General features: G+C 45.7%; 1 protein-coding gene across 1 annotated transcript in view; it reads left to right on the top strand.

Annotated features, from left to right (window-relative positions):
- NPHS1 (NPHS1 adhesion molecule, nephrin) overlaps positions 1-27,457 on the top strand; it is a 51,022-nt gene that overhangs the window by 20,166 nt on the left and 3,399 nt on the right. Inside the window, exons 14-27 of the mRNA XM_082231480.1 lie at positions 278-407; positions 1,343-1,515; positions 2,232-2,372; positions 4,235-4,375; positions 5,728-5,849; positions 10,918-11,089; positions 12,020-12,176; positions 17,119-17,270; positions 17,396-17,507; positions 18,455-18,636; positions 19,906-19,962; positions 23,071-23,193; positions 26,292-26,316; positions 27,020-27,110. Coding sequence (XP_082087606.1) covers positions 278-407; positions 1,343-1,515; positions 2,232-2,372; positions 4,235-4,375; positions 5,728-5,849; positions 10,918-11,089; positions 12,020-12,176; positions 17,119-17,270; positions 17,396-17,507; positions 18,455-18,636; positions 19,906-19,962; positions 23,071-23,193; positions 26,292-26,316; positions 27,020-27,110 — 1,778 coding nt within the window. The remainder of the gene's footprint in view (positions 1-277; positions 408-1,342; positions 1,516-2,231; positions 2,373-4,234; positions 4,376-5,727; positions 5,850-10,917; positions 11,090-12,019; positions 12,177-17,118; positions 17,271-17,395; positions 17,508-18,454; positions 18,637-19,905; positions 19,963-23,070; positions 23,194-26,291; positions 26,317-27,019; positions 27,111-27,457) is intronic.

Here is a 27,457-nt window from a genome sequence, read left to right as displayed (position 1 = left end):
ATGTGAGCCAGAGGCTCTGCCACTGAGCCATATCTCCTATCTGTACTTCAATGCAGAATGCCTGAATACAGACTTTATATGGCCTTCCCCAATCCACACCCCCTGCCAATTTCTTCTGAATGACAACTCCCATCATGGTCACTGTGGCCAAGGCTGGTGGGAGTTGTAGTTTAAGGCATCTGGAGGGCAGCTGGTTGGGGAAGATTGGCATGGAGGGTAGAACTAGGAGGTGGCGCCGAAGCCTGAGTCTTCACAGCCAGCCTCTTTCTTTCCACAGTCCCGCCCCTAAGCGCAAAAATTACAGTGACAGCCAAGGAGGTCAGGCCTGGCCAGTCGGTGACACTTCACTGCAAATCGGGCAGTAGCAACCCTCCCGCCAGCCTAACCTGGCTCAAAGATGGGAAAAGGTAAGAGGATGTCTGACTTCCCCAATGCCCATCCTACTTCAGCTTCACCTGCAGGTCTCTCTATATCTTCAAAGGCCCTTGTCCATTTCTGCCTGGGCTAGTCCAATACATTTTGGAACCTTGGGTAGGATTGTGTCCTTTGACCTCTCACTCTTTGCTCCTCCAGTTTGCTGGAACATCTTAGGGCTCAGCCATGGACAAAGGTGATGTGGACACCCAAGTCTCTCCAGCTTGTTTTCCTGTGTGTATTATTATTATTTCCACTTATAGAGAAGTTATTATCCAAAGTTCTCCAAGTGGTTTACAGTAGGTCAGCGTTCTTCAGCCTTGGATCTCTAGATACTGTTGGGTGACAGCTCCCTTCATCCTTAGCCTTTGGCTAAGTTGGCTGTGGATGATGGGAGCTGCAGTCCAACAGCACCAGGGGACCCGGAGTTGAAAAACACTGCAGTAGGTTACATGTGAATATAAGCATTGTAAGTAAGGCAGAGGGCCTTCTTGGTAGTGGCGCCTGCCCTGTGGAACACCCTCCCATCAGATGTCAAGGAAATAAACAACTATCTGACTTTTAGAAGACATCTGAAGGCAGCCCTGTTTAGGGAACTTTTTAATGTCTGATGTTTTATTGTATTTTAAATATTTGTTGGAAGCCGCCCAGAGTGGCTGGGAAAATCCAGCCAGATGGGCGGGGTATAAATAATAAATTATTATAGTATTATTATTATATAAGTACCACAAAAACCATGCTTGGGAGTCACAAGTGGGCAGAGTTGCTGTTGTCCTCAGGTCCTTCTTGGAGGCTTTCCGTAGGCATATTTTTGGCTACTGGGAGAACAAAATTCTGGACTAGATGTGCCAATGGCCTGATCCATCACAGCTTTTTCTTGTTCCTATAAGTTCTTGATAAGTTATTGTTAGTAGTGTTTCTTCTTCAGGTTGAAGGCAACTAACCCAGAGCAGAAGAAAGCAGAATTTGGAGGGTTTTCCACTTCAGGAAATGTGACTCTAGTGGCGTCATCTGCAGATCATGGGATGAGAGTAGAATGCCATGCATACAGCTCTGTCCTCTCTGAAGGTGTGAATACCTTCTACCAGCTCACTGTCCTATGTAAGTATGAAGTAGGGAGGGGAGGGAGGTTCAGTTCAGTTTTACATTTGAAGGTGAACCTACCTAAAATTAATGCAAAGCTACCTAAGCCACACTTTCCGAAACAATGTGTGAACCGAAAAGCATCCGCCCTTCAAAATGCATGGTTCTCTGAATTTTGCACTGCAGTTCCCCAACCATTTTTGTAATGTGCATAGGCTAGAGTAAAATGTGCATAGAAATGCATGAAAATAACAAAGAAAGATGTATTGTATTAGGGAAAACAGCTTGCAAATAACCTAGCATATTAGGCAAAACTGCAGAAAATATGTATATGGAGAAATGTAAAATAAAATGCTGTTGGATTTTCGCAAGGATTTCAAAAACCATTTTGCAAACTGACGGAGAAATGAGGAAAGCAAACTGGAAGGAACAACCAGGAGGCGGGAGCTGTCACTCATGTGTGTCTTCCATGACCACATTGCAGTTCATTGGGCTGAAATCATGGTTGATTTGTTTACAGTTTTAGCATGTGTTGTCCCCAGGGCGGATGTAAGGCAATGTTTACCCAGAGGGTTTCTGTGGAAGCTCTTTGAAATGTAAGCCTGGCTCTTTGAAATGTACCAGCAACAACCTGCCATATGCTCATATTAGACACCTTTGGGCTTCAAGAAGCAGGAGGGAAAGTCAGTGGGAAAGTCATCTGAGAATCCCTTATTCCTCTGCTTTTTGCACAGTTCCCCCAGAGTTCTCCTCTGAGCAACCTCTAGTAGTGCAGGCTGTGGAGCACGGAGCTGTCCAGCTGCCCTTGCTGGTGTCGGCCAGCCCTCCAGACATCACCTATCGCTGGACCTTCCTTGGTGAGGTACTCTTGACAGGTGGGTCCAGCATCATTCTTGGAGAGAAGTCCCAAGCTGTTGCTGTTATTTCGTCACCAGTGTGCCCGTCTTTTTGCAGACAAATGAGACTGGTCCTAGCTGCAAGGAGCTTCCAATCAAACGGCCAAATTAGATGCAGCGCTGAACATCTTTGCATTTAATTTGCACTTTAAAAAAATGCAAATAGCATCCACACAGTGAGTTATGATAATCACCTGGCTTGCAGCAAGTCAGGAGGAATTTCACCATTAATTCCCTGGCTGCTGTTCTAAGGAAAATTCTCCTTTTGAAGCTATTTGCACCAGAAGGAAAAGACATTTGTTGACTAATACAGGGGTAGGGAACCTGTAGCTCACACATTGTTGCTTCACTACACTTTGCATTATCCCTGGCTATGGGCCATGTTAGCTGGGAGGGAAGGAAGTTGGAGTTGAACAAATATCTGGATGGCTACAGGTTCTCCATTCTGAGTTAATATGCCTCCTAGAATCCTTAGCGGGCTTCATCCTTCTGGTGAAAAAAATGCCTTGCAGTGGAAGGGTAAATTGTGCAATGACAGCTGGGTGGGCCAGTGCCAAGAGCAATAAATCACACGGCATCAGTGAACTTAACTCTTTATTCAAGGAAACAAGGTCTGCCTAGTGAGCACAGCAAGTCATCCCAGTAGGTCTTGCCCCTATGAGGCAGTTGTGGAGATTGAAGGTCCCCATCTTCTCACAGTTGCCTAAGTCTCCTCCTCCTCTGAGTCCTTTCTAAGTAATCTGAATAAAAAAATTCCTTCCAGTAGCACCTTAAAGACCAACTAAGTTAGTTCTTGGTATGAGCTTTCGTGTGCATGCACACTTCTTCAGATACACTGAAACAGAAGTTGCCAGATCCTTCTATATAGTGAGAAGGTGGGGAGGGGTATTACTCAGAAGGGTGGTGGGAATAGGAGATTGGCAGATAGTTGAGATGAGCCTGTTGACGACTCTTAACGACTGTAATAGGTCTTACAGGAAAAGGCAAGGGGTGAAAAGGTGAGAAATGGCTTAGTCATGTATAATGGGATAAGAATCCAATGTCTTTGTTCAAACCAGGTCTCTCCATGGTTTTAAGTTTGGTAATGAGTTGCAATTCAGCAGCTTCTCTTTCCAGTCTATTTCTGAAATTCCTTTGTAGTAAAACAGCTACTTTGAGATCTTGTATAGAATGTCCTGGGAGATTGAAGTGTTCTCCTACTGGTTTCTCTGTTTTGTGATTCTTGATGTCAGATTTATGTCCATTTATTCTTTGGCGTAAGGTTTGGCCTGTTTGTCCAATATAGAGAGCTGAAGGACACTGTTGGCATTTGATGGCATACACAATGTTAGACGATGAGCAATTGAATAGTCCCGAGATGGTATGTGTGATGTTGTTGGGGCCAGTAATGGTGTTGTCCGGGTGTCAGATGCCAACTTTGCTGCCACATACAGCAAAGTTCACTTTCCCTGTCATTGGTTCTGGCTCCCTGACCTCTGTCCCACCAGGTCCAATAGCCAACAGCCACCACTGTCCTTGGCCCTTGCTGAGAGCCAGTGTGGTGTAGTGGTTAAGAGTGGTAGACTCGTAATCTGGTGAACCAGGTTCGCTTCCCCACTCCTCCATATGCAGTTGCTGGGTGACCTTGGGCTAGTCACACTTCTTTGAAGTCTCTCAGCCCCACTCACCTCACAGAGTGTTTGTTGTGGAGGAGGAAGGGAAAGGAGAATGTTAGCCACTTTGAGACTCCTTCAGGTAAATAAAATAAATAAAATAAATAAAGCAATATATCAAATCCAAACTCTTCTTCTTCTTGTCTGCAATGCTTTCCTTAAGATTGGTCGTCTCTCTGTCTTCCTTAGAGGGTTCCCCACGGTATCACCTGCGGGATGGTGGCTCTCTAGAGATTTGGAACCTGACCAGGGCGGATGCTGGCAAGTACACGATCTACTGCGAGAACCCAGAAGGCCACAATGAAACGGCCCTCTTGTTGGATGTGCAGTGTGAGTATCAGGTGGAGAGGGCATACCATGTATTCTGTCACTTGAAGGATGAGGGGCCTCATCTGTGCTTTTCTGTCCTTTGTGATTATAGCTCTGGCATGCTCTCCTCTGCCTTCCTTCTCTTGGTGTCTCAGCACACATCCTCTCGCAGCTGGCCTGGGTTTAGCTTCATGCCTGCTCTTGGGAACCAATGCTACATCACACACTCTCTTTGTGCAGTGGTGTAACATAGGAATGGGCAAATCCTTCGGTTTCAGTTTCCATCATTTCCCCAATCTGAAGTGCTATTTGTCACATTTCCCGTTACACACACACACACACACACACACACACACACACACGTGTGCATCCCTAAGGCGGTCGGATGGTGCCTTGCTCACCTCCTTCTGGCAACTCCTGAAGCCCAACCAGTGCCAGACATATTGCTCTGCTTTCCTTTGGACCACATCAGCAAAGCTGAGAGGGGTTCTCAACATTTGGGTAGCCCAAGACCTCCATACACCCTGGCCAGGCTTTTGCCCCAGAGAGGTGGTTTGAGTTCACTCCCAGAGGTGTGCTCCATTCTCTCTCTGAACAGCTGGATGCCAACAACGTATACTCTCTCTCTCTCTCTCTCTCTCTCTCTCTCTCTCTCCTCTTTATGACATTTGTCAGCATTTTGGAGTTCACTTCTTTTAATATACACATATTTGAATGCCATCTTACCTAATGAACACACCTTTCCCAGCAATTTCCCTTAATATACACTAGTGGCCAAAATTGTGGAAACCTTTTGGAAGAAGTGTATTTCTGAGGTTTGATGGCTCATAACACCACTTTTTTTTAAAAAAAGTAATACCATAAAATTACATATCAATGGAAAGATAATTTAATGAATAATGTAATGCAACGAAGTTTGTTCAGTTATCTGTATTCTATAAAAAGGTATAGCCGAATAACCAGAAAAAGGAAGCACAACTTGCTTAGGCTGATATGCAGTAGGTTTCCTTCATCTGAGTCTAGCCAATGAGGGTGAGTGTTTAAAGAGCCAGTCAGGTGTTTTGAGCAATCAAACTTGGGAAATACACTTTCCCCAAAAGGTTTCCACCATTTTGGCCACTAATGTAATTCACTTTCATATGCAATGTTTATGAATTCTCTTTATTTATTATTGTGCATACTTTCCCCTGTTAGACACTTCCTTGTTTGGGAAACTGCATTGCTAAGTGTGCATTTTGCAGGATAGCCGCTTTGGGGGAGTAACTATTGTTTCAGGACGTGTGAATTAGGTAGGTTTGCATTAAGATGTGGACCAAATTGAAATTCTTGCCTGTTGATAGCATGCCACATGCCTCCCCCCCCCCCGTGAACAGATTCGCCATCCATCCGTAGCATTGGAGACCCAACCTATGTGGACTTGGGGGGAACAGCTGAGATTGAGTGCCAGGTGGATGCCAACCCCACACCTGCAAACATGTTCCAGTGGAGATGGCTGGTAAGTGGCTAGTCTAGACCAGAAGCTGAGGTTAAGGGTGGAAAAAGACTTTCTGTTTGCTTCAAGCTTTTACCCTGTGGCCCTGCTGATGATGCTGGACTACAAATCCCATTATTGCCAACCGTCGGGCATGCTGGCTGGGGCTCATGGGAGTTGGAGTCCAACTATATCTGGAAGGCTGCAGTTTCCTGACCTTTCCAGTCCAAGGGCTGCACTTCCCTTGTGGGTAACCTTATAGGGGCCACACGACAGTCCTAGGTGCACCCAAAGCCAAAACTGGGTGGAGAAATGGATGTGACTCTAATCGACATTCCAGCTATTCAAACAGCTACGTCTCTCCATCCTTGATGCAGAGTAGCACGAGACACGAGTTCAACTGTGTCAACAGTTTGATGACACAGTCCAGACAGGCAAGAGCACTGAAGGCAGGTATGGAGCAGGGCTGGTAAAGGGTGTGGTTTTGTGGCCTAGAGAAAATTCTGAGGACCAGGTGAAGAGGTTCTGGACAGGACTGGCCCACCCACGAGGTGGACTGAAGCAGCTGCCACGGGCGGCAGAGTTCCTCAGGGTGGTGCTTCTGTGGATAATTCCTCTGCCACTGCCAGAGTCATATAGTTAAAGCGGCTTGTGGAGTTTGTGTAGGATCTCACCAGAAGTCCCTGCCATGCAGTCTTGGTAAGTAGAGGGGGAAGTGGTGGGAATTGAAGGCGGCACCTTCCTGTTTCGCTTCAGGCGGCAAAACAGGCTGTCTCTAAGTCCTCCAGCCCTGCTTGTCCTCACTGCCATCCAAAATGCCACAACAGAGGCTGTTACTTGTGAGTAAGAGAGAGATCTTTATTCAGGCTAGGAATGGCACAAACTCATCAGCACACTCAGGGTCCATAAGACATGAATTCAAAGTACACCAGCAACAAAACCTCAAGCTGCTTTATTCTGTCAGCCAATAGTCTCACCAGACTATTTATTTCTGCACTTGGCTGCAATATATACCGAACGCCGATGCAATGTAAAGCATCTTTTACTCTCGATGCCAATAGGTTTGCGGGTTTGTTTGCTCTCCATTTCATTAATGCTTTTAGAAATTGTTTATCGCACTTGCATTCATATCGATTGTATTGCACAGTTTTTATTATTAGGTTATTTGCCGCTCTGGGTACTTTTAGCAGAAGAGAGGGATATAAATAAACAAATAAATATTGACAGCTCCGTTGCGGCGGTAAAAAAATATGAAACCCACTACACCATGGTTAGTTTGCTTTTGCAGAGAACCAGACAGTTCTTACCCTGTTAAGCTGATGTGGCTTTGCTCAGCGAGGTGAGCTTTTATAATAATAATAATAATAATAATAATAATAATAATAATAATAATAATAATTTTTTATTTATACCCCGCCCATCTGGCTGGGTTTCCCCAGCCACTCTGGGTGGCTTCCAAAAGAATATTAAAATACTGTGATACATCAAACATTAAAAGCTTCCCTAAACAGGGCTGCCTGCAGATGTTTTCTAAAAGTCTGGTAGTTGTTGTTCTCTTTGACATCTGGTGGGAGGGCGTTCCACAGGGAAGGCGCCACTACTGAGAAGGCCCTCTGCCTGGTTCCCTGTAACTTGGCTTCTTGCAGTGAGGGAACCGTCAGAAGGCCCTCGGTGCTGGACCTCAGCGTCCGGGTAGAACAATGGAGGTGGAGACGCTCCTTCAGGTATACTTTTCCTCCAAGCTGTTGCCTAACTTAATAGCAAGTAAACCTGGTTTTCTTTCTTCTTTTGCAGATTAGTGAGGAGTGTCTGGCACTGCCAAGGAATATTTAGGAACCCCAAAATACTGTGATTTTAAAATGACTAGTGTAATTTGTAAGCTTAGACCCATCATAGCAAAAAATAATGGGTGAAGTCATGCCAAAGTCACATTTCAGTCCACCATCTTGAATCAGAACGGTGCTAGGCACTCCAAAGTTGGCAAAGACTGCCACCCCCCACCCCAGGAAGCCTCATGTCAGGTTTTGCTACAATAACTTAGAGGTGGGGCAAACCCATGCAAAAAAATGGGCAAAGTCACACCAGAGCCATGTTTTGTTCTGCCATCTTGATTCAAACAGCTCCCAGAACCCAAGTTTCAACATAGACCACTCCCCGCCATCTTGGGAACGCTTGTGCTGAGTTTGATGATGGTATCTTGAAAGGCAGCTGAACATATAGAGAACCAATGGACAACCCCTTTTCCAAAATATATAGTAGATCTATTTATTTATAAACCACATCACAGCCAAAAGCTCTGTATAATCAGTGGTGTATAATAAGATCAAATGAGATAAAACAAAAGATTGCAGGCTCTATGGACTAAAATAAAATAAAATAAAATAGTTTCTACAGTATATTTCTACGATTGTGCATGCTTCTTTCCTGGGTGCTGACAGCTGGAAGATGCTTACTTTAATGGAATTATTTTTTTTTTTGCCTGCAGCTCCTAGCCTGTTGACACAACCCCATTTCTTAAGTGAGGGGCAAGGATTACTGCCAGTAAAAGTGACAAGTCAGTTTTTGTAGCTAACAGGCAGGAAAGGCTCCAAGGATATGGTGTTGTTTTGTGTGACCTGATATTCTTTTAGAGCAGGGGTAGGTAACCTTTGGCCCTCCAGAAGTTGCTGAATCACAACTCCCATCATACCTGGCCATCGGCCATGTTTGGTGCGCCTGATGGGAATCATAGTCCAGCAACATCTGGAGGGCCAGAGGTTACCCACATTTGCTTTGTAGGACCTTCCTCAACCAGGTGCCCCCCAAATGCTTTGGAGTACAATTAAAATAGTGATAGGGACTGTCAATTTGGTGACCCAGTTGAGGCCAGTGGGTGCCATGCCAAACCCTGTCCAATACACTAGCCCTCATTGGGTCCCCCCCCAGTCAAGGTTTGAATTTGCTCAGTGGCGACCCAGAGGAGCAAGGAGTAAAGCTTAACCAGCAAAACCCACAGGTTCAAGATTAGGACTGGAACTAATAGCTCGGTTTATTATTGTACAAAGCTGAACAGTTTTATGAAATGCTCTTCTGAAAGTTTATAGGACTTACAGAAAATAAAACAAAAGATATAAAATAGAACGTCCAAAAATAAAGCAATTTACATTTGATGAAATGTAAAGCAATTTGATGTCACTTGCATAAATTAATTAACGGTTTAGTACCAGCGTGAGCTAATAAATAGCACCGAGAAAGCAACTGATCTGAGCAAGTTACACGGTCTCCTCCTAACCTCCTCCACCTAGTTCTAAAACTATTCCATAGCATAGTAGATCAATAAATTTCTTAGCTACCAGTCCAAGACAATAGGTCAGACTTCAGCTGGGTGATACACACAAAGGTGCATAGGCGGGAGACAGAAAGAAAGAGGAAGAAATATAAATCATACAACCAACCTTCCCACAATGCCCTCAAAGAACTAACTAATCCCTCCCCCCACATACAGACATTTTTGCATCAATCAGTAATTGGAAATGGGGCTGGACTTTTCCATCAATTTTGCACAATTTCACTACTTGTGTAGGCAGATCGTCATAAGATGTGGAACATGAATGGCCATAATCTACCGTACTTGGGAAGGGGGAAGAAAAAAGAGTGTAATTGAGATACCTGCTGAGATAAACTTGTGCTCCATGCAGGGCACATGGGCATATGACAGCTGTCATGGGCTGACTGGGAACCCCCAAGGAAACCCCCGGGGGAAGAAGGTTCAGAGCCAGGGAATTGATGGTGGAATGATGATGAGTGGTCAGAGGGAAAAGAGGGAGCAGACTGGGAGGAGAAAGAGGTGTCAGAAGCTGAAGAGGCAATAGGGTTTAGTGAGTGGGAAGAGGCTGTGGCAGAGAGCAGTCCAGAATGAGGGGCAGAAGTAGAGGGTGGGGAGAGGGGGCAAGAGGCAGAGATGAGTCAGGCTAGTGAAGAAGCCGGGGTGTGTGTGTTTCTCCTCCTGCTGCTGTCATCAGCTCCCCTCCCCTTCCCCGTCTCAGGGCGGTTCACAGTATAAAATTGCAATATAAGATGAAGGTGTGCTGGAGAAGGAACCAGGGGAGGAGTCTTAGAGAGTGATGGGAAGATGGAGACCTTTGGTCCTCACAACTGCTTCTTTGGGCCAAGACCTACTGGGAAGAGCTGTTGTGACCACTAGGCCTGAGCTGTTTTGATGTCTTTGAATAAAGAAATAAGTAAGTCAGAAATTAAATAGTTATAACAAAAGGAAAAAAAACTGCTATGGAAAACCTCTTAGAATTTTTTTTTTTGCTCTCTAGCACCATCTGGTGTTGCATGTTAATAACACATTCAAATCACTGGGTTTTTGTTTTGTTTTTTTACTAATGTAGCTGAGTCCCAGGTGTTTTATTGTTGACCTGCTCCTGACTCTGGCTCCTGATACCAGCCCTGGCTTGCCAAAATAGCTGCCTTTCATTTTTGCCTTGGCTTCGGGGCCATTTGCTGCGACTCTCCACTCAAAGTGCCTAAAGCAGCAAAGGTTTGTGCAAAGGTCCAGGCAGCTTACACAAAAATGATGCAGATGGGGGATAGCATTGTCCACCTTAATCCGTTATGGCTGCACCATGGTGTGCATTAACATTTCTATAATGGCTGAGAATGCAAGCCTAGATGGGCCCAGATTAACAGGGAGCCTCCCCCTTTGTCCCATAAGGCTATTTCAATGAAGGTACGTTCACCTGTCCTATACCTAATGTGTATGACATCAGATGGGCAGGTAAAGATGCAGCTGGGCCACAAAGGGTTTGCAGGCCAGCTGCGGGCTGGGCTTTGCAAGCTCTGACAAGAAGCTGATCATTGGGGCTTGCAAAGTGCCGTGCACGGGGCTTTGCAAGCACAGTGTTGGGGCTTGCAAAGCACCTTGCCTTAAAAATATTAAAATTCTTATGAGTATTAAATATTAAAATTCTTATGAGTGATATTGAAGGATAGCAACTAACTAATATCCAGAATGCAGTCCGGATTTCTGTGGAGAGAGGCTTCAGTTCTCAAGTGTGCTCCAGTCAGCACCAAGAACTGATCCCTCTTATCTTGATATTGTACCCAGAACGATTTGGAGCAGAGCCTGGAAGAGCTGGGGATTGAACTGCTGTCGGACGGGCTGATAGGGCGACTTCGAGTCCAGGAGGCAACGCGAGCCCATGCCGGACTCTACGAGTGTCAGGCGGACAATGGGATCTCCCCAGCAGCAAGGAGTAGCGCCCGCTTGATTGTTCGATGTAAGTTTCCTACTTAGTATTTCTGCAACTCCAACTTCTATATTTTGCCCTGCCTCACCTTCCCTGTGTACGATGTCCACCACTTATTTCATTCCAATTATATAAAGAGTAAGATATAAAGATATTGAGTTGCTGGTCTTACTCAGAGTAAACCCACTGAAATTCCTGGACATGACTAACTTGGGTCCGTTCATTTCAATGGGCCTACCCTGAGTAGCTGACTAGAACCCATCAAGATCTATAATACTAGGAGGCTTGCAAATAGTAATAGAGCAACCCAGTGCTCAAAATTATGCAGGCCGGCTGGGCTTTTTACTTATTGAACAAAATGTATAGATTGCTTAATCAAAAAAAAAGCAAAAGCCCCCAAGCAGTTGTCATAAAATGGCGTGAAATATTTATCAAAAATTACAGCTAAAATTAACATTCCTTTTTGTTTTAAAATGAACATGTGTTATGAAATGACCAAAGATACAGATAAAAGCAACAAAATTTAAATCTGAACCCATGTAATAAAACTCCACAATACATAGCACTGTGTTCAACTCAGTTCTGCTCAGAGAAAACTCACTGAAATGAATGGTTATTTGTATCCATTACTTTTACAGGGTCTACTCAGACTAACTTGGGATCCAACCCCTTGAGCTCGCAGAGTAGGTCCACTGGAAATGCTCATTAGTTTCAGTGGGTCTGTGTAGGACTCTCATCGGACACAACTCATAATTCATAATACCCACTGATTTACATGAACTTACGCAGTAAAATTGAAACAAGAATTAAATACTGTGGTTTTATTGCTTTTGAAGTTGGAGCTGAAACTCTGGTGGCCGTTGCAAATATGCTCAGTCTCCTCACAGACCATTCCTTTATGAATGCTGCAAATACTCTCATGATTTCTTCCTTGTTCTACTCCCCTCACTTGTACCCCAGACCCACCAGAGATCATCAAGAGCCCTGGACTGAGGAAAGTGGCGGCTTCAGGAGATGGGAGAAGCCAGGCAGCGCTCCAGTGCCGAGCTCACGGTGTTCCCACTGTGCACTTTAGCTGGGCCAAGAATGGTGTGTCCCTTGACCTTCAGAGCCCCAGGTGAGAGTTCTCAGGTGAACAGGTAGGTACATGAGCAGGGAACCTGATAACAGGCATGAGAAGGGATAGACGAATCCGTCAATTCTGGTTCTTTCATTTTCTCATTTTTCCAGTCTTAAACTTGGTTCTCCACTTTTCTGTAGCAATTTGCTCCCCCGCCCCTGCTTAAAAAAGGAAAAACAGTGCATGGAAATTCTTTAGCCTTTCGGTGCAAATTTCACTTAATAAGCACATTTTTGTATGCAGTATTGACTGTTGTAGACATTTTTGCAAGCAATTTGCAGAGTGGCTGGGGCAGCCCAGCCAGGTACAACAACAGCAACAACAACAACAACAACAACAACAACAACAGCAACAAAATTCCCCCATATATAATGCCCATTTGCATATCCACGCACTTCCCCCAAATATATGCATTTTTGTAAAAATTGTTTGGAGAACTGCGCTGCAAAATCCAGATAAGTGCAAATTTCAAAGCCTGCCTGTGTTTTGGTTCTTGTAGTGTTTCGGAAGGAGCAAATCTGGCTTTAAATGCGAACTGAATGAAATTTCTCCTCCCATCTTTAGCCAGGAGCGGCTAAGACAGAGCCACAACAATAACCTCCTGGCGAAAGCGCTGCTGCTGTATGCCAAGAAGGGGCTGTGGTGAGAGCAGCGGCGAGGACACGGCTGCACAGATGCCCCGGTAGGCACATTAGATCGGCTCTGCTGGTGCATCTGCATGGCCCCAACCTTTCTGCCAATTCCCCCCTCTCCTTCCTGGTACACACCAGCAACGCTGCTGATGGGAGGTTCGTGTGCTGGGTCTGCCCCCACTGGGTGGGCCACTGCTGATATGTGAGGATGCTGTTGCGGTTCATGTCCTGCTCTCAGGTTGTTCTGTCATCTGATTGGCCACTGCGAGAACAGGATGCTGGAGTAGATGGATCTTTGGCTTGCTGCATCATGTCCTTCCCAATGTCCTTAGTTTGTCTTATAGTGTAAAGGCTATAGCATCATCCCACACTCTCATCCCCTGGTGCCCTCCTAGTTAAGTGCCCCAATAACTCTGGCATCTGCAGGAGCCTAATGTGCAAGTCTTCTGTGATGCATCTGAAATGTCAAATATTGTTTGATTCGAAGGTGTTGCAGGGGCAAGCATCTAGTGACAAACATCCTTCCGCCAATCCTGGGGAACGCTGCCTTGCTTGCAGGGCTGGGCTTACCTTCATCCTGCAGGCCTCTGTTGTCTCCCCCTTCCACCTACTCCAAAGTAAGCTCCTCTGTCCTGACACAGCGGAAGGAGGAATGATGATGATGATGATGATGATTGATTAATAATAATAATAATAATAATTTTTATTTATACCCCGCCCTCCCCAGCTCAGGGCAGCTAACACCAAATATAAATTACAATAAAACATAATAGAAAAAAACAAAAACAATTAAAATACGGCTTAAAATACAGCTTAAAATACAGCTTAAAATGCAGCTTAAAATGCAGCCTCATTTTAGTGTAGCCCACAAATCAAGACCATAAAGGGAGGAAACATCAGATATTCACCTGAGCCAGCTATCCATGCTGGTCCTATGTGGGCTAGCAAAAAAGCCAAGGGAAAATTTATATGCTGTTGATGGCAGGTGTTCTCGAGGTTTCTTGAGCATGTGTATAGGACCCTCACATTATTTCAGGGGAAGGTGTGGGATGCTCATGCGACCCGAGTTGTTTTCATCTCAGAAGGGGGGAGGGCAAGGAAAACCTGTGGCCTGCCAGATGTTGTTGGACTCCAACTCCCATCAGCCCCATGCAGTATGGCCAATGGTCAGGAATGATGGGAGCTGCAGTCCAGAGACATCCAAAGGGCTGCATCCCTGCTGTAGGGAAACAGAAGGAGAATAATGGGAGCCGTAGTACTAAAAATGTTCAGTTCAGTTCTGGCTCAGATTCAGTTCTGGCCTGAAGTTTGTTCTGACATGGATGCTGGCCAGTCGAAGCAAATAAAGACCTGGCAAGAGGTCTGGTAGTCACCTGGAACCGGCCCAGTTCTCATTGAATTGGGAAAAGTTTAAAATACCACTAATGTTCCTGTGCTGATTTGCATAGCAGAATGGGGGTGGAGCAGCTTAACGCGTCTAATTTGTTCCAGCTAAATGTCAGCCATAACCCATAAATAGTATGAAGCATGTCTGAAATTAAAAATAACCAGAACACTTATCTGTAAGTTCATGCTTTATATATAAATTAAAAATGAGGTTTTATTTTATTTATTTATTTTTTGAAAAAAACATTTCAGGCAAATTCCACTCCTAAACCTTGAAGCAATTTTTATCCTGTTTCCTGCTTTAGGCATTTTAAGGGCAAGAGCTATTGTTGGCTACTAACCCAGATGTCTTTGCTCTACCTACACTGCTGGAGGCTGTGTGCTTCCAAATGCCATTTGCTGGATACCTCAGAGTGAGAGAAGGAGGCTGCTATTCTCAGGTCCTACTTTTGGCTTCTCCTGGGCATCTGGCTGGCAACTGTAAAAACAGGAGGCTGGATGAGATTTGCCACTGGCCTGATCCAGAAGGCTATTATTATTATTATTATTATTATTATTATTATTATTATTATAGAATCATAGAATCATAGAGTTGGAAGAGACCACAAGGGCCATCGAGTCCAACCCCCTGCCAAGCAGGAAACACCATCAGAGCACTCCTGACATATGGTTGTCAAGCCTCTGCTTAAAGACCTCCAAAGTAGGAGACTCCATTATATTATTATAATTTATAAACTGCCCTTTGTCAAAAAACAACTACAGGGCAGTTTACAACACAGAACATAACAAAAAATGTATGTGCAAAAATAACATTATATCTAAAAAAGGTGAAGGTAAAGGTAAAGGACCCCTGACAGTTAAGTACAGTCGCAGACAACTCTGGGGTTGCGGTGCTCACCTCTCTTTACAGGCCGAGGGAGCTGGCGTTTTTCCGGGTCATGTGGCCAGCATGACTAAGCCACTTCTGGTGAACCAGAGCAGCACACAGAAATGCCATTTACCTTCCTGCCGCAGCGATACCTATTTATCTACTTGCACTTTGACCTGCTTTCGAACTGCTAGGTTGGCAGGAGCAGGGACCGAGCAATGGGAGCTCACCCCATTGCAGGGATTCAAACCACTGACCTTCCGATTGGCAAGCCCAAGGCTCAGTGGTTTAACCCACAGTGCCACCCACGTCCCATTAGCATTATATCTATACAATACCCCCCAAAATCCTCAAACCAGTTATATAAATCTGCTCCACCTCTTTGTGGGGACACGTTGCAGGCGAGCCGCTGAGCCTCTCCCCTCAGTGTGGTGGCAGGACCGTGTCCCGCCCTACGCTGGGGAGGCCCGGCCATGCCAGGTAGGCAAGTGGGCAATCAGGCAGCTTGGGGTGTGTGGCCAGGGCCAATTTAAACCATGGTGCGATGCTGAATCGCCCCTTTTCAGCCTCGCACCCATTAACATTAACCTAAAATTCTGTGTCCTTGTGTCGTTATTCTCATGGGGGTGGCTTGGGGGTTTTGACACACAAATGCAATTACAGTGGTACCTCTGGTTGTGAACGGGATCTGTTCCGGAGGCCTGTTTGCAACATGAAAGGAATGCAACCTGCAGTGGCACGTCTGTGCACACGTGGGTTGTGATTTGCCACTTCTGAGCATGTGCGTGACATCATTTTGCGCATTTGCACACGTGCAAGCGGCAAAACCTGGAAGTAACCCTTTCCGGTACTTCCAGGTTGCCGCGGGACGTAACCTGAAAGAACATAACATGAAGTGGACGTAGCATGAGGTATGACTGTATAAGTATAAGGAATGGATGCTAAAATACAGATTCTCCTAAGCTAAGTTATTACCTACTCATCTCAGGTACAACTAAATCAGTGCATTTTTTCTAGAAAAAGAGGTGCCAGAACTCACCACAAACCCTTCCCTTGTTATAATGACAATGGCTCCCACATGAGAGGTGTCAGAACTGAGTTCCGGCTTGGAAAAAAAGCCCTGACTTTAATACACATCTAACAGTGAAGTCTTAAGAAATAAGGGGGGGGGGGGAATCAGCAGTACAGAAGCAGTGCAGAAGGACACACTCTTCTCTCTTTGCAAAAGTAGCTCTTGATCTCCATCCCCGCAGAAAATGAAGTCCTTGTGTTCTTATTGACAGAGTGCTTCATTACATTGCAGCTTGCCTTCAGCTTCTGTTTTCAATGGGCGAGATATCATTTGTGTTTTGATCTTGAAGTACAAATCTGAGAAGAGCCCTTGTTGCATCAGCCAATGGCCAACCACCCAGCATCCTGTTCTCACAGTGGCCAAACTGGTGCCTACAGGAAGCCTGCAAGCAGGAACTTAGAGCAACGGCAACAGCCTGCACTTGTGACCCCCAGCAATTGGCACTGAGGGAGCAATGACTATGGAGGGAGAACATAGCCATCGTGGCTGGTAGCCATTGATACCGCTATCCTCTACGAAAGATCTGGAAAGATTGTCAGTCGGTAGGAGACTGCCTAGCTAGCTCAGTTGGTAGAGCATGGGACTCTTAATCTCAGGGTTGTGGGTTTGAGCCCCACGCTAGTCTAACTAAACCACTCCAACTCCATGATTTCTTAAAGGGGTAGCTGAGGAATGGTAGAAGCAGCAGTGACCGAAAGCTGGGTGGGTGGGGAACTTCTCCTGGTCACCTGCAAGACTCACAGAAAACTTGTTGGTGGATGAACAGCAGGTTTGGCAACTCTTGGAAGTCCAGCTGGCAGATTCCCTGGAGAGTAGATATCCCTGGAGAGAATAGGTATCCCTGGAGAGCCTGGGCACTCACTCGTTGTCAAATTCATGTCTGGAGGACTAGATGATCCTTGTGGTCCCTTCTAAGTCTACTATTCTAGGATTCTAGTATTCTTTTCTACCTGATCTCTTGCCGTCATTACCTTCTTCCAGGTATACTGCGGCTGCAGAACATGAAGGCACCCTGCACACCGGCACCTTAACCATTGCCAATGTGAGCGCTGTTCTTGACTATGCCACCTTTACCTGCACAGCCAGCAATGAACTGGGCACAGATACCCTTGACATCCAGCTACTTAGTACCAGTAAGGACATATGGGCTGCTAAGATCTAAGCTGTAGACTTGGCTTGTGTATCAACTGAATATGAGGGGCAAAGACTCACTATCCCTTTTTACAAGTTCTTAAACAGTTCGTTTCTTTCTCACTAGGCCGCCCTGACCCACCATCAGGGCTAAAGGTTGTAGGTGTTGCCCACAACTGGCTGGCTTTGGAGTGGAGCCCTGGCTTCGACGGAGGGCTTCAGCAAAGCTTTCGTGTCAGGTAGGAGTCATTTGGCAAAAGCCACAAACATTACTCAAATGGGAATCTTTAAAAATGAAACAGGTCCGTTGTTTAAAACAGGGAGCTATGGGAATCGGTTTGGTGAGGAGATCCCCTGGCTCCCTAACAGTTCCAAAGACTCCCTTGTGGATAAGCTTTGGTTAAAAAAAAAATATTAAGCCAAAATGACAGTGTACACCCTTGCACTATTAGATCAAAAGTAAATATATCTTTGTCTGGCTTCAGAAAGATGAAAAAGTCCATCCCAGAGCAGCTTCCTTGGGGAAAGCATTCCTTCTGGCCTATTATTGCAGTCAGCATGACCTTGACTGAAAGAGATAACAGAACCAGTGTAAACCAGCTGTACTCAGCTTCCCTGAAGGAATAACCCAAACATCACAAACCTTCTGCTTGTTTCTTTCACACAGAGAAGCTTGAATGAAGTAGAATAGGAAAGACCGCTACACATCAGATCAATACCTTCTGCACTAAGAAATGCAAACTGACAATTCTCTCATCGCCACCCTCCAAACATCTTTTGGAGGGAACACATAGAGAAGGGCCTTAAATCTCAACCTCAGGATTAGGTAGTTCGTATGGTGAAAAAGTGGTCCTTGAGGTCCCAAGCCATGCAAGGCTTCAGAGGTCAAAAACAACCCTTTGAGTTGGGTTTGAAACTGATTGGTAGCCAGGACAAGCAAGCCAGAACTGCAGTTGTGTGTTCCTCTATCTGTCTGAAAAGCAAAATAACTTACCTGAGCATGTTTCTTGAACCAAGTACCACATCAGTTTTACGATGGGAAGGAGGGAGGAGGCAGTGACGGCCACCAACTCGGATGGCTTTGAAAGAGGCCTCATCCAGCAGGCTGATTGTATGTTCTTATGGAGATGTTGGACATTAAATGACACTTTCCACTTGCGCCTCTTTTTCGCCCACTTCCATCCAGGTACCACTGGCCAGCAGCTCCCAGCTTTAGGTATGTGGATGTCTTCCCGCCGCAGTCTCCTGCATTCACCTTGATGGGCCTGCGCCCAAACACCATCTACAATGTCTCCGTCAATGCCCGCAATGCCCTTGGTGAAAGTGACTTTGCTGATGGTGGGGCAGGACTGAGTGTCACCACTACAGGTAAGGAGCACCTTGCTGCTTAGCAAGGATGGAGCCAGCGCAAGGGTGTGGCTATTAAAGGTCACATTCAACCACACTTTCACTGCGTGAGTATACTTGTGTGTAGGCACCTCGTTAGAAGCTTTCAACCATTTAGCAGAGTTTCTGGAAGCAGTGGTCAGCAACTGAAGCTACACCTTGAGAAGAAACACTCAGAGACGCCGTAAAACTCAGTCAAGTGATTTATTGCTTGATTGGTCATAAACGCATCACGGTAGCACTGTTTACAATCATTATAGCAACAGCTGTAATGTTTCAGTCCCTCTTTCTCTTTAGCAACGATGTAGGCAGACACAGTCTATCAGCAGCCATGACGCAGCAGCTTGCAGACAGCACTTGTTGGTCAGTCGTCTCCAAAAAGTGAAAACGGAAGTCCTCCTTTTATTGGCACTTCCAGCTGAAGCTGCCCATGCTCTGAACGCCACTCCCACTTTCTCCCTAACAGTGGCCTGCACTTCAAGAAGCAATAGGCAGTGCTGTGTAGTAGACTGAGCATTGCATTTGAACCGTAGAGATCCAGGTTCAAATCTCTGTCCAGTGATCAATTTCTGACCTTGCGCCAGTTGCTCTCTCAATCTTGCCTGCCTCTCATGGTTGCGGTGAGGATAATAAAATGGGAAGGGGTGGAGAGGGAGTCAGGTAAACTACTCTGAGATCCTAAAGGAAAGTAAGGTAAAGGGACTCCTGACCATTAGGTCCAGTTGCGATGACTCTGGGGTTGCGGTGCTCATCTCGCTTTATTGGCCAAGGGAGCAGGCGTACAGCTTCCGGGTCATATGGCAAGCATGACTAAGCCGCTTCTGGAGAACCAGAGCAGCGCACGGAAACACCGTTTACCTTCCCACCGGAGCGGTACCTATTTATCTACTTGCACTTTGACCTGCTTTCGAACTGCTAGGTTGGCAGGAGCAGGGACCGAACAACGGGAGCTCACCCCATCGCGGGGATTCGAATCGCCAACCTTCTGATTAGCAAGTCCTAGGCTCTGTGGTTTAACCCACAGCGCCACCCGCATCCCTAAAGGAAAGTATAAGCAGTGACTCAAGTACTGGAAAGTGGCAGATTTCTGTGATTTCGATTCTTTTTTCCTGAAGGTATGGGATTTTGCTTACCCTTCCTGACCCAGCCTATAGCACTGCATTGATATGACCATCCTTGTATTAGTCCTGTTCTAATGCTATCAGAATCTGGACACTATGTTCCATTGTGGTTTAATGTGTTCTCTTCTAGGGAGTGAGGAAGAACCAATTGACAGAGAACCCAAAACGCCATCTCTACCTGAACCAGGTACAAAAATGTTAACAACTAGTAGAGTTGAAGTCCGTGTTGTTGAGAGAGCCATTTCCTGCTGTGGCCCTCTCTGCCTCGATGCTCTGTTGCAGTCAGGGCTGAATGTATGGATAGATCAGTTGGTTAGAGTTTGCTGCTGGTAATGCCAAGGTTGCAGGTTCAATCCCCGTAAGGGACGGCTGCATCTTCCTACATTGCAGGGGGTTGGATTGGATGATCCTCAGGGTCCCTTCCACCTCTAATTATCTATTAACAATTGCTGAATTGCTCAAGTCAAAATGTCGGTGTGTGATACAGCAGTCAGTATCCCAACAACCACTGTGTTCCTTAAAACAGCAACAGAAGCAAACCTATGTTTCTAGTCTACAGAGATAGGTTTGCCATACAATGGTAATACAGTTGTACCTCGGGTTAAGTACTTAATTCGTTCCGGAGGTCTGTTCTTAACCTGAAACTGTTCTTAACCTGAAGTACCACTTTAGCTAATGGGGCCTCCTGCTGCCACCATGCCGCTGGAGCACAATTTCTGTTCTCATCCTGAAGCAAAGTTCTTAACCCGAGGTACTATTTCTGGGTTAGCAGAGTCTGTAACCTGAAGCGTATGTAACCCGAGGTACCACTGTACACAGGAATATTTGGGAATGCAGAGGGAGCCTGAGTGAGAGAAGAGCTTAGCAGCTGAAGCCTGAGCCCTGTGAAGTCCCCAGTGTTTAGTATAGAAGCAGAACAATAGAAAATTTGCAAAGACACAATGCTGATATTTTTCCAGGTCTTCTCTCTCCCTCTCTCTGCAATTTGGATTTTGCTTTCGGTTTCATTTTGGAACCGAGTACAAACAGCTTTGATTGTCGATTGCATACGGCTTCTGGCACATTTAGTTTATTGCACAATGAATGTGTAAAAGTTTCCATTTGATGTGCACGCTCCATCGATATGCTCAAGGCGGTGAGCCTGTTGCAGGGATATTGCATTTTCCAGGCACTCTTCAATCTTTTTTACTGGTTGCTTTTGCCAGATAATGGATCAATGGTTGATCAGAGTCTACTGTGCGGGATGTGGAAATGCAAGTATGTTGGCTGGGTTTGCCAGAGTTTTCAGCAGCACCTGCTCCTCTCCCCCCAGGCAGTTTGGGAACTGTAGACATTAGCAAGTGACAATGCTCCATACTGTGTAAAATGTCACGTGACGATTTCTGTAGGTCACACACAGATTAAAAGCACAGAAGCAGGCCACACCAGACTGTATGGTCAGTTGGCAAACCTCCTCGCTGGCACCAGCAGGAAACTTTTTTAAAATGATAAACCAGTCATTAGTCAATTACCACTAGGAATGGATGAATCTGTCAATTTTGGTTTCTCTCAGTTTCTCATTTTTCTGACCCTAAATGTACTTCTCCACCTTTCTGCAGCCATTTGAGATTTTTCTAAAAAATACTGAATTCCACGTGAAAACGTGTAAGGGTTTCAGTGCAGATTTCTCATAGGGTTGCCATATATCCTCTTTTTCCAGGACATGTCCTCTTTTCCCCCGGGTGTGTAAATTGAGAGTCGTCATAGCAACCCATAGTTAAAAGCAGAAGTCGGCAAATGAGTCCTCTTTTCGGCTGTCTGAAAAACGGCAACCCTAGCAAGCATATTTTTGTATGCAGTTTTAACCAGCCTACACATCTTTGCAAGTGATTTCCCCCAGCACAATGCATTTTGTATGTGCTTTCATGAATATATGCATTTATATGCACACTTTCCTATAATATATCGTTTTGGTATGTAGGCAGTTTCTCACTGAAATGCAAATGAAATCAAAATTCTCTCTCTTCTCCATTTGTATCACTTAGCGCATTATCATACCACTTTGCAAACCAGTGTAGTTTTAATTTCCCTTAAGGAAAAAAAAAACTTTTCTTTCAAACCTCTGCCCTCTCCCTCTCCTCAGCTGGAGTATATGAGACACTCAGGTTTGGGGGGAAGAGGGGCAGACAGCAGGAAGGCTGCAGTAAAACTATTCCTAGGGCCAGCACATGACAATGGGACAGCTCTGCCTTCTCCCATCCTCCTCTGTTCCTCCGGATACGCTGCCCGAGTAATGTCTCATGGTACAGCCGGCCCTAACAGTTCTGTCCAAATCTGCTGTGCACAGCAAAGGCTATTTGCTGAGAGCCAGTGTGGTGTAGTGGTTAAGAGCGGTAGACTCGTAATCTGGTGAACCGGGTTCGCTTCCCCGCTCCTCCACATGCAGCTGCTGGGTGACCTTGGGCTAGTCACACTTCTCTGAAGTCTCTCAGCCCCACTCACCTCACAGAGTGTTTGTTGTGGGGAAGGAAGGGAAAGGAGAATGCTAGCCGCTTTGAGACTCCTAAGGGTAGTGATAAAGCGGGATATCAAATCCAAACTCTTCTTCCATTGTGGGATTAATTTTGACTTTTAAGAATTTGGAAGGAGATTCTAACTCATGGGTGAGGGAGTTTCAAGATTTTGGGGTCCTTTCTCCTGGTAATAATAATAATAATAATAATAATAATAATAATAATAATAATAATTTATTATTTATACCCCGCCCATCTGGCTGGGTTTCCCCAGCCACTCTGGGCGGCTTCCAACAAAACACTAAAATACAATAGCCTAGTAAACATTAAAAGCTTCCCTAAACAGGGCTGCCTTTAGATGTTCTTTAAAAGTTTGGTAGTTATTTTCCTCTTTGACATCCGGTGGGAGGGCGTTCCACAGGGCGGGTGCCACTACCGAGAAGGCCCTCTGCCTGGTTCCCTGTAACTTGGCTTCTCGCAGCGAGGGAACCGCCAGAAGGCCCTCAGCGCTGGACCTCAGTGTCCTGGCAGAACGATGGAGGTGGAGTAAAACGATGGAGGTTGTTGCAGTAAAAGGAGGACTGCATGTTTAGGGAAGCTTTTAATGTTTAATAGGTTATTGTATTCTGGTGTCCTGTTGGAAGCCACCCAGATTGGCTGGGGAAACCCAGCCAGATGGGCGGGGTATAAATAATAAATCATCATCATCATCATCATCATCATCATCATCATCATCATGGTGGCGGCGAGGGAGCTGCTTTCCTCTGTGCCCTTACCATTTAAACGTTTTCCTTCTTCCCCAGTGAGCCCTTTGCTGCCTCTTCCTCTTGTTGGGCTCCTCAGCACCTTAGGGGTTCTTCTGATAGTTTCCAACTTGTCCTTCCTGGGCTGTTTACTCTGCCGGCGACAGGCCCGAACTCTCAAAGGTAAGCAAACCCATAGCTCACTACTAAGGAATGGGGCATGGGGAGATTCACACTGTCTGCTCTGCATAAGAGCCCTGGAAACACTGGGCACTGAAGGTAAATTCAGAATCATTGGATGGCTCTCCAGTTCTAATAACATGAAAAAGGTTTTTGCTCCCTATCCACATTTTTCATGCCATTGCATAATTTTATACACCTCTATCATGTCCCACCTAAGTAGCAAGGAGTGAATTTGTCCACTTTAGGTTCTCTCCATTTCTCATTTTCCCAGTCTTCTGTTCAGCTCTCCCTGTTTTCACATCAGCTTGTGATGTCATTTTAAAGGCCAAATGATAACACTGGGCAACAATTTTTTACTTTTTGAATGTTGTCTAGATTTCTACAACTGATTTAGGGTATTTTTGCACTGCTGAATCAGGAAATGGCATCCGTTTCTGTCCATCAGGTCAGGTTTTCTGTAAACTGAATGGTGGGCATTGATAAAGGTAAGTACACGTAAATTGCATGTTGCTTCATCATTTTTCAAACTTCAGGGCTTGAACTTCTGTTTCTTGGAACTCCTGGAATGCTCAGCAGCACGGAGGTCTCTCTTCAGAGTCCAACAGTAGTCAGCCATCATGACTGCGTCCCAGTGACCCTGATACCTGGTCTCCATCTCTTTCATGCCCTGATGGAATCTCTCCCAATGCTCGTCACTCATTGAACCCAGGTTCTCAGGAAACCGGTCCATATGTGAAAATAGGTAGTGCATCTTGATGCTCATGTTGCAGCCCAGGTTTCTGAAAGCAGTCAGCATGTTGTTGACAAGTTCTGCGTAGTTTCTGGCCTTATTGTTGCCAAGAAAGTTCTTCACTACCAGAACAAATGCCTTCCATGCTCCCAGTTCTACTTCGTTCATTGAGTTTCCGAACTCTGGATCTCTGATGAGCTGCCGGATCTGAGGACCGTCAAAGATGCCAGCTTTCAACTTCTCCATGGTCAATCCTGGAAAAGCCTGGCACAAGTAAATGAAGCAGTCACCATCCTTGTCCAGAGCCTTGGTAAACTGCTTGATTAAGCCGAGCTTGATGTGCAGCGGTGGGAAGAGTATTCTGTCTCTGTCCACCAGAGGGTCGTTGATGACGTTCCTTTCTTTGCAAGGCACCAATTCCTCCCGCACAGGCCAGTCCTTCTTCGTGTAATGCTGAGCACGGTCCCTACTATCCCACATGCACAGAAAACCTAGGTACTTGGTGAAGCCAGACTGTTGTCCCAACAAAAAGTTCACCATCTTCAGGTCAACACAAATAAACCACTTATGCTGATCACAACCAATTTTCTCCAGCACATACTTCACTGCTTCATAGTTCTCCTTCAGTGTACTCGAATGAGCCAGGGGTATAGTGGCAAACTGGTTGCCGTTGTGTAGCAGAGCACATTTCAGTGATCGCTTGCTGCTGTCAATGAACAGTCTCCAATCTTTGGGTTTGTACTATGGCACTCCAAGCTTGAGCAGAAGCTGCACAATATCTGCACAGTACACCAAGTCCTTCTCTTCCGAGAAAAAACGGAGGTACTCTTGATGCCTGTTGATGCGAGCACTGTCAGAGAGGAGGTTTTTTCTCTTCAATCTGGATGCCAACAGTTCGGCAGAGTCCTTTGACAAGCTGAGGTCGCGAAGTAGATCATTCAACTCCTTTTGGGAAAATGGATGTGGAGCATCATCTTCAAGAACCACTTCTTCTTCTTCATGTCCTTCAACACTGGAGGCATCTTTGTCACTAATGTCAGGAGGTTCTCCGAAGATAGGCACTGGAATTTCATCACAATGAGCTACAGGACGACGTGCTGATTGAAGATCAGGATACTTCGTGGGGCGGCTGCCTCATTAATTTAGTTTTGATCCCCCAACTTTATGCTTTGCTGGACCAATTTATGGAAGATTTCGAGGTTTTATGACTTCAAACTGATCCCTTTTCGACATAATCACCCAGAACTATCAGACCTGAATACTTCTTGTCATTAAAATAATCATTTCCAATCAAAACAATTATTTGACAAGGCATTTTACCCCCACCAACTTCTTCTAAAATGCTCCACACAAGTGTACATGTGAACAAAAACGTAAAAAAAGACATGTGGCCATAGCTCAAAAACTTGACCTGATTGAGCAAAACCAATGTGATTTTTGGATTCAGCGCATCAGATTCATCCTAAATCAGCTGAAAAAATGCAGACATCAAGTTTGTTGTTGACCAGTGTAATTCATCAGCATTTTAGTGTGAATTTATATTAAAAGACACCTGTGTTTATGCATCTTGTTCCTGAGATATACATTTTTTTGCAAAGGAATTTCCCTTAAAATAATCTATTATTTTCATGGATATATCGTATTTTTCTCCCTATAGGACGCACTTTTCCCCCTCCAAAAATGAAGGGGAAATGTGTGTGCATCCTATGGGGTGAGTGCAGGCTTTCGCTGAAGCCTGGAGAGCGAGAGGGGTCGGTGCGCACCGACCCCTCTCGCTCTCCAGGCTTCAGGAAGCTATCCGCAAGCCTTGCAAGCCCGGTGGGAGTTCCCGCGGGCTCTCAAGGCTTGCGGATAGCAGCCTGTTCTGGGGGCTGGGGTCAGGGGAAGCTCGGGCTTCCCCCACCCCAGCTCCGCGGCGGGGGGGGGGAAATATTTTTTTAAAAAAATTCATTTCCTCCCCAAAAAAGGAGGTGCATCCTATGGGCCAGTGCGCCCTATAGGGTGAAAAATACGGTATGCATTGTGCACGCACTTTGCACCAGTATATGCATTTTTGTACCCATGTCCTGCGTGGTGTATTGCAAAACCCAGTGAATGGTGAATGTCAAAGAATGACTGCATTTTGCTTTGGGATAATTTCAGAAAGTGTGACTTAGTTGGGTTTACCTCTAGATGCAAATTGAATCTAGTCTCCCTCATCCATTTCCCTTATGTGCATTTTCTCTAAACTCACCCCCTTCCCCTTAATGTCGTAACTTTTTCGGACTGGGGAGCTGCTCCTTCCACAGTGTTGGACTCCATTGACTCCCCCCCCCACCCACTGCCTGTCTTTGTATGACCCTTCTTTTGTTTCTCTCTCTCCTTGCAGTTGATGGAACCCAAGAAGAAGTCAAGTAAGTATTAACTGGGCAGGAGGGAAGGAGGTGATGGCGGGGGAGTGTCCACCACTTCACCCAGAATTATCTTTTGCACATATAGCAACAGTGAGACTAGGAGACGCTGCTTAGAACCCTCAAGTTGGAAGGGGATGTGGAAGTCATCTAGCCTAACCCCATTAAATTCAGGCTCTGCAATGCAGGATGCAACCAGAGCATTCCTGACTGGTGGATGTCAACCCTCTGCTTTAAATGCCTCCACCACCTCTTGAGTCAGTCTCCACCATCGAACAGCTCTTCAGGTGAAACCTTTCACAGCAGCATCTCTGGAGGGACAATGCACTGACCAATTTTCTTTCCTGGTTATGTGGCTGTTAAAGGCCCAGGAGATCTCCCTCCCCCCCCAAAAAAAAACTTTTAGGGGAAATCAACTGATTTGACCACTAGACACCAGTGCCATAGCCTGAAAAGGCTTATAGGGTACTGAGTGGTAGCTAGTGGCTCAGTAGGACTCAGAGGATTGAAGGCGGTGAAACCACTGGTAGGTGGATCCAGAGCCAATGAGAGTTGGAGGTGGAGCTAATGAGAGGAAGAGCCACCCTCTGATTGGTTGTAAGTAAGACGGGCAGGCAGGGGCTGACTGAAGGCAGACTGAGATTACTGGGGCATTCCCCATTCACCCTAGTTGACCACCCTCCCCAGAATGTTGTTGCTATTTCAGGGGAAAGGTGAGATTTGGGAACAACTACGCAGTGAGCAAGTGGCTGAAACTCGGCACACGGCCAGCCCAGCTGGAGGAGCACAGCTCTGAGGTAAGCACATCTCTCTGGGGCCTGGGAATTGTGGGTAGAACATCCAGGTAGCATTCAGGACCAGAAAAGAATCCAGCCAGGTCTAGTCTTGTGCCTTCAGCAATATCTTCCTTGGCTGAGATTAGTAGGTGAATTTTTTCATGATACAGATAATATAGACTGCCTGTTGTGGTCTGCAGATGGTCTGGAGATGCATGGGTGCAGAAGCTGGTACAAAAGGCAGCAACCATGGCAACAAGAGTCCAGGAATACAACAACCACAAAGAAAAATAAATCCATCGGGGTGGGGGTGGGGAACAGCTCTATCCTTTGTTCCCAGAGCTTCTTTTTAAGTTTGCTGTTTCCCC

Source organism: Podarcis vaucheri (assembly GCF_965113315.1).
Source record: "Podarcis vaucheri genome assembly, chromosome: 7".
Lineage (NCBI taxonomy): Eukaryota > Metazoa > Chordata > Lepidosauria > Squamata > Lacertidae > Podarcis > Podarcis vaucheri.
The sequence above is the reverse complement of the archived record's forward strand: the minus strand, read 5'-3'. Positions and strand labels throughout refer to the sequence as shown.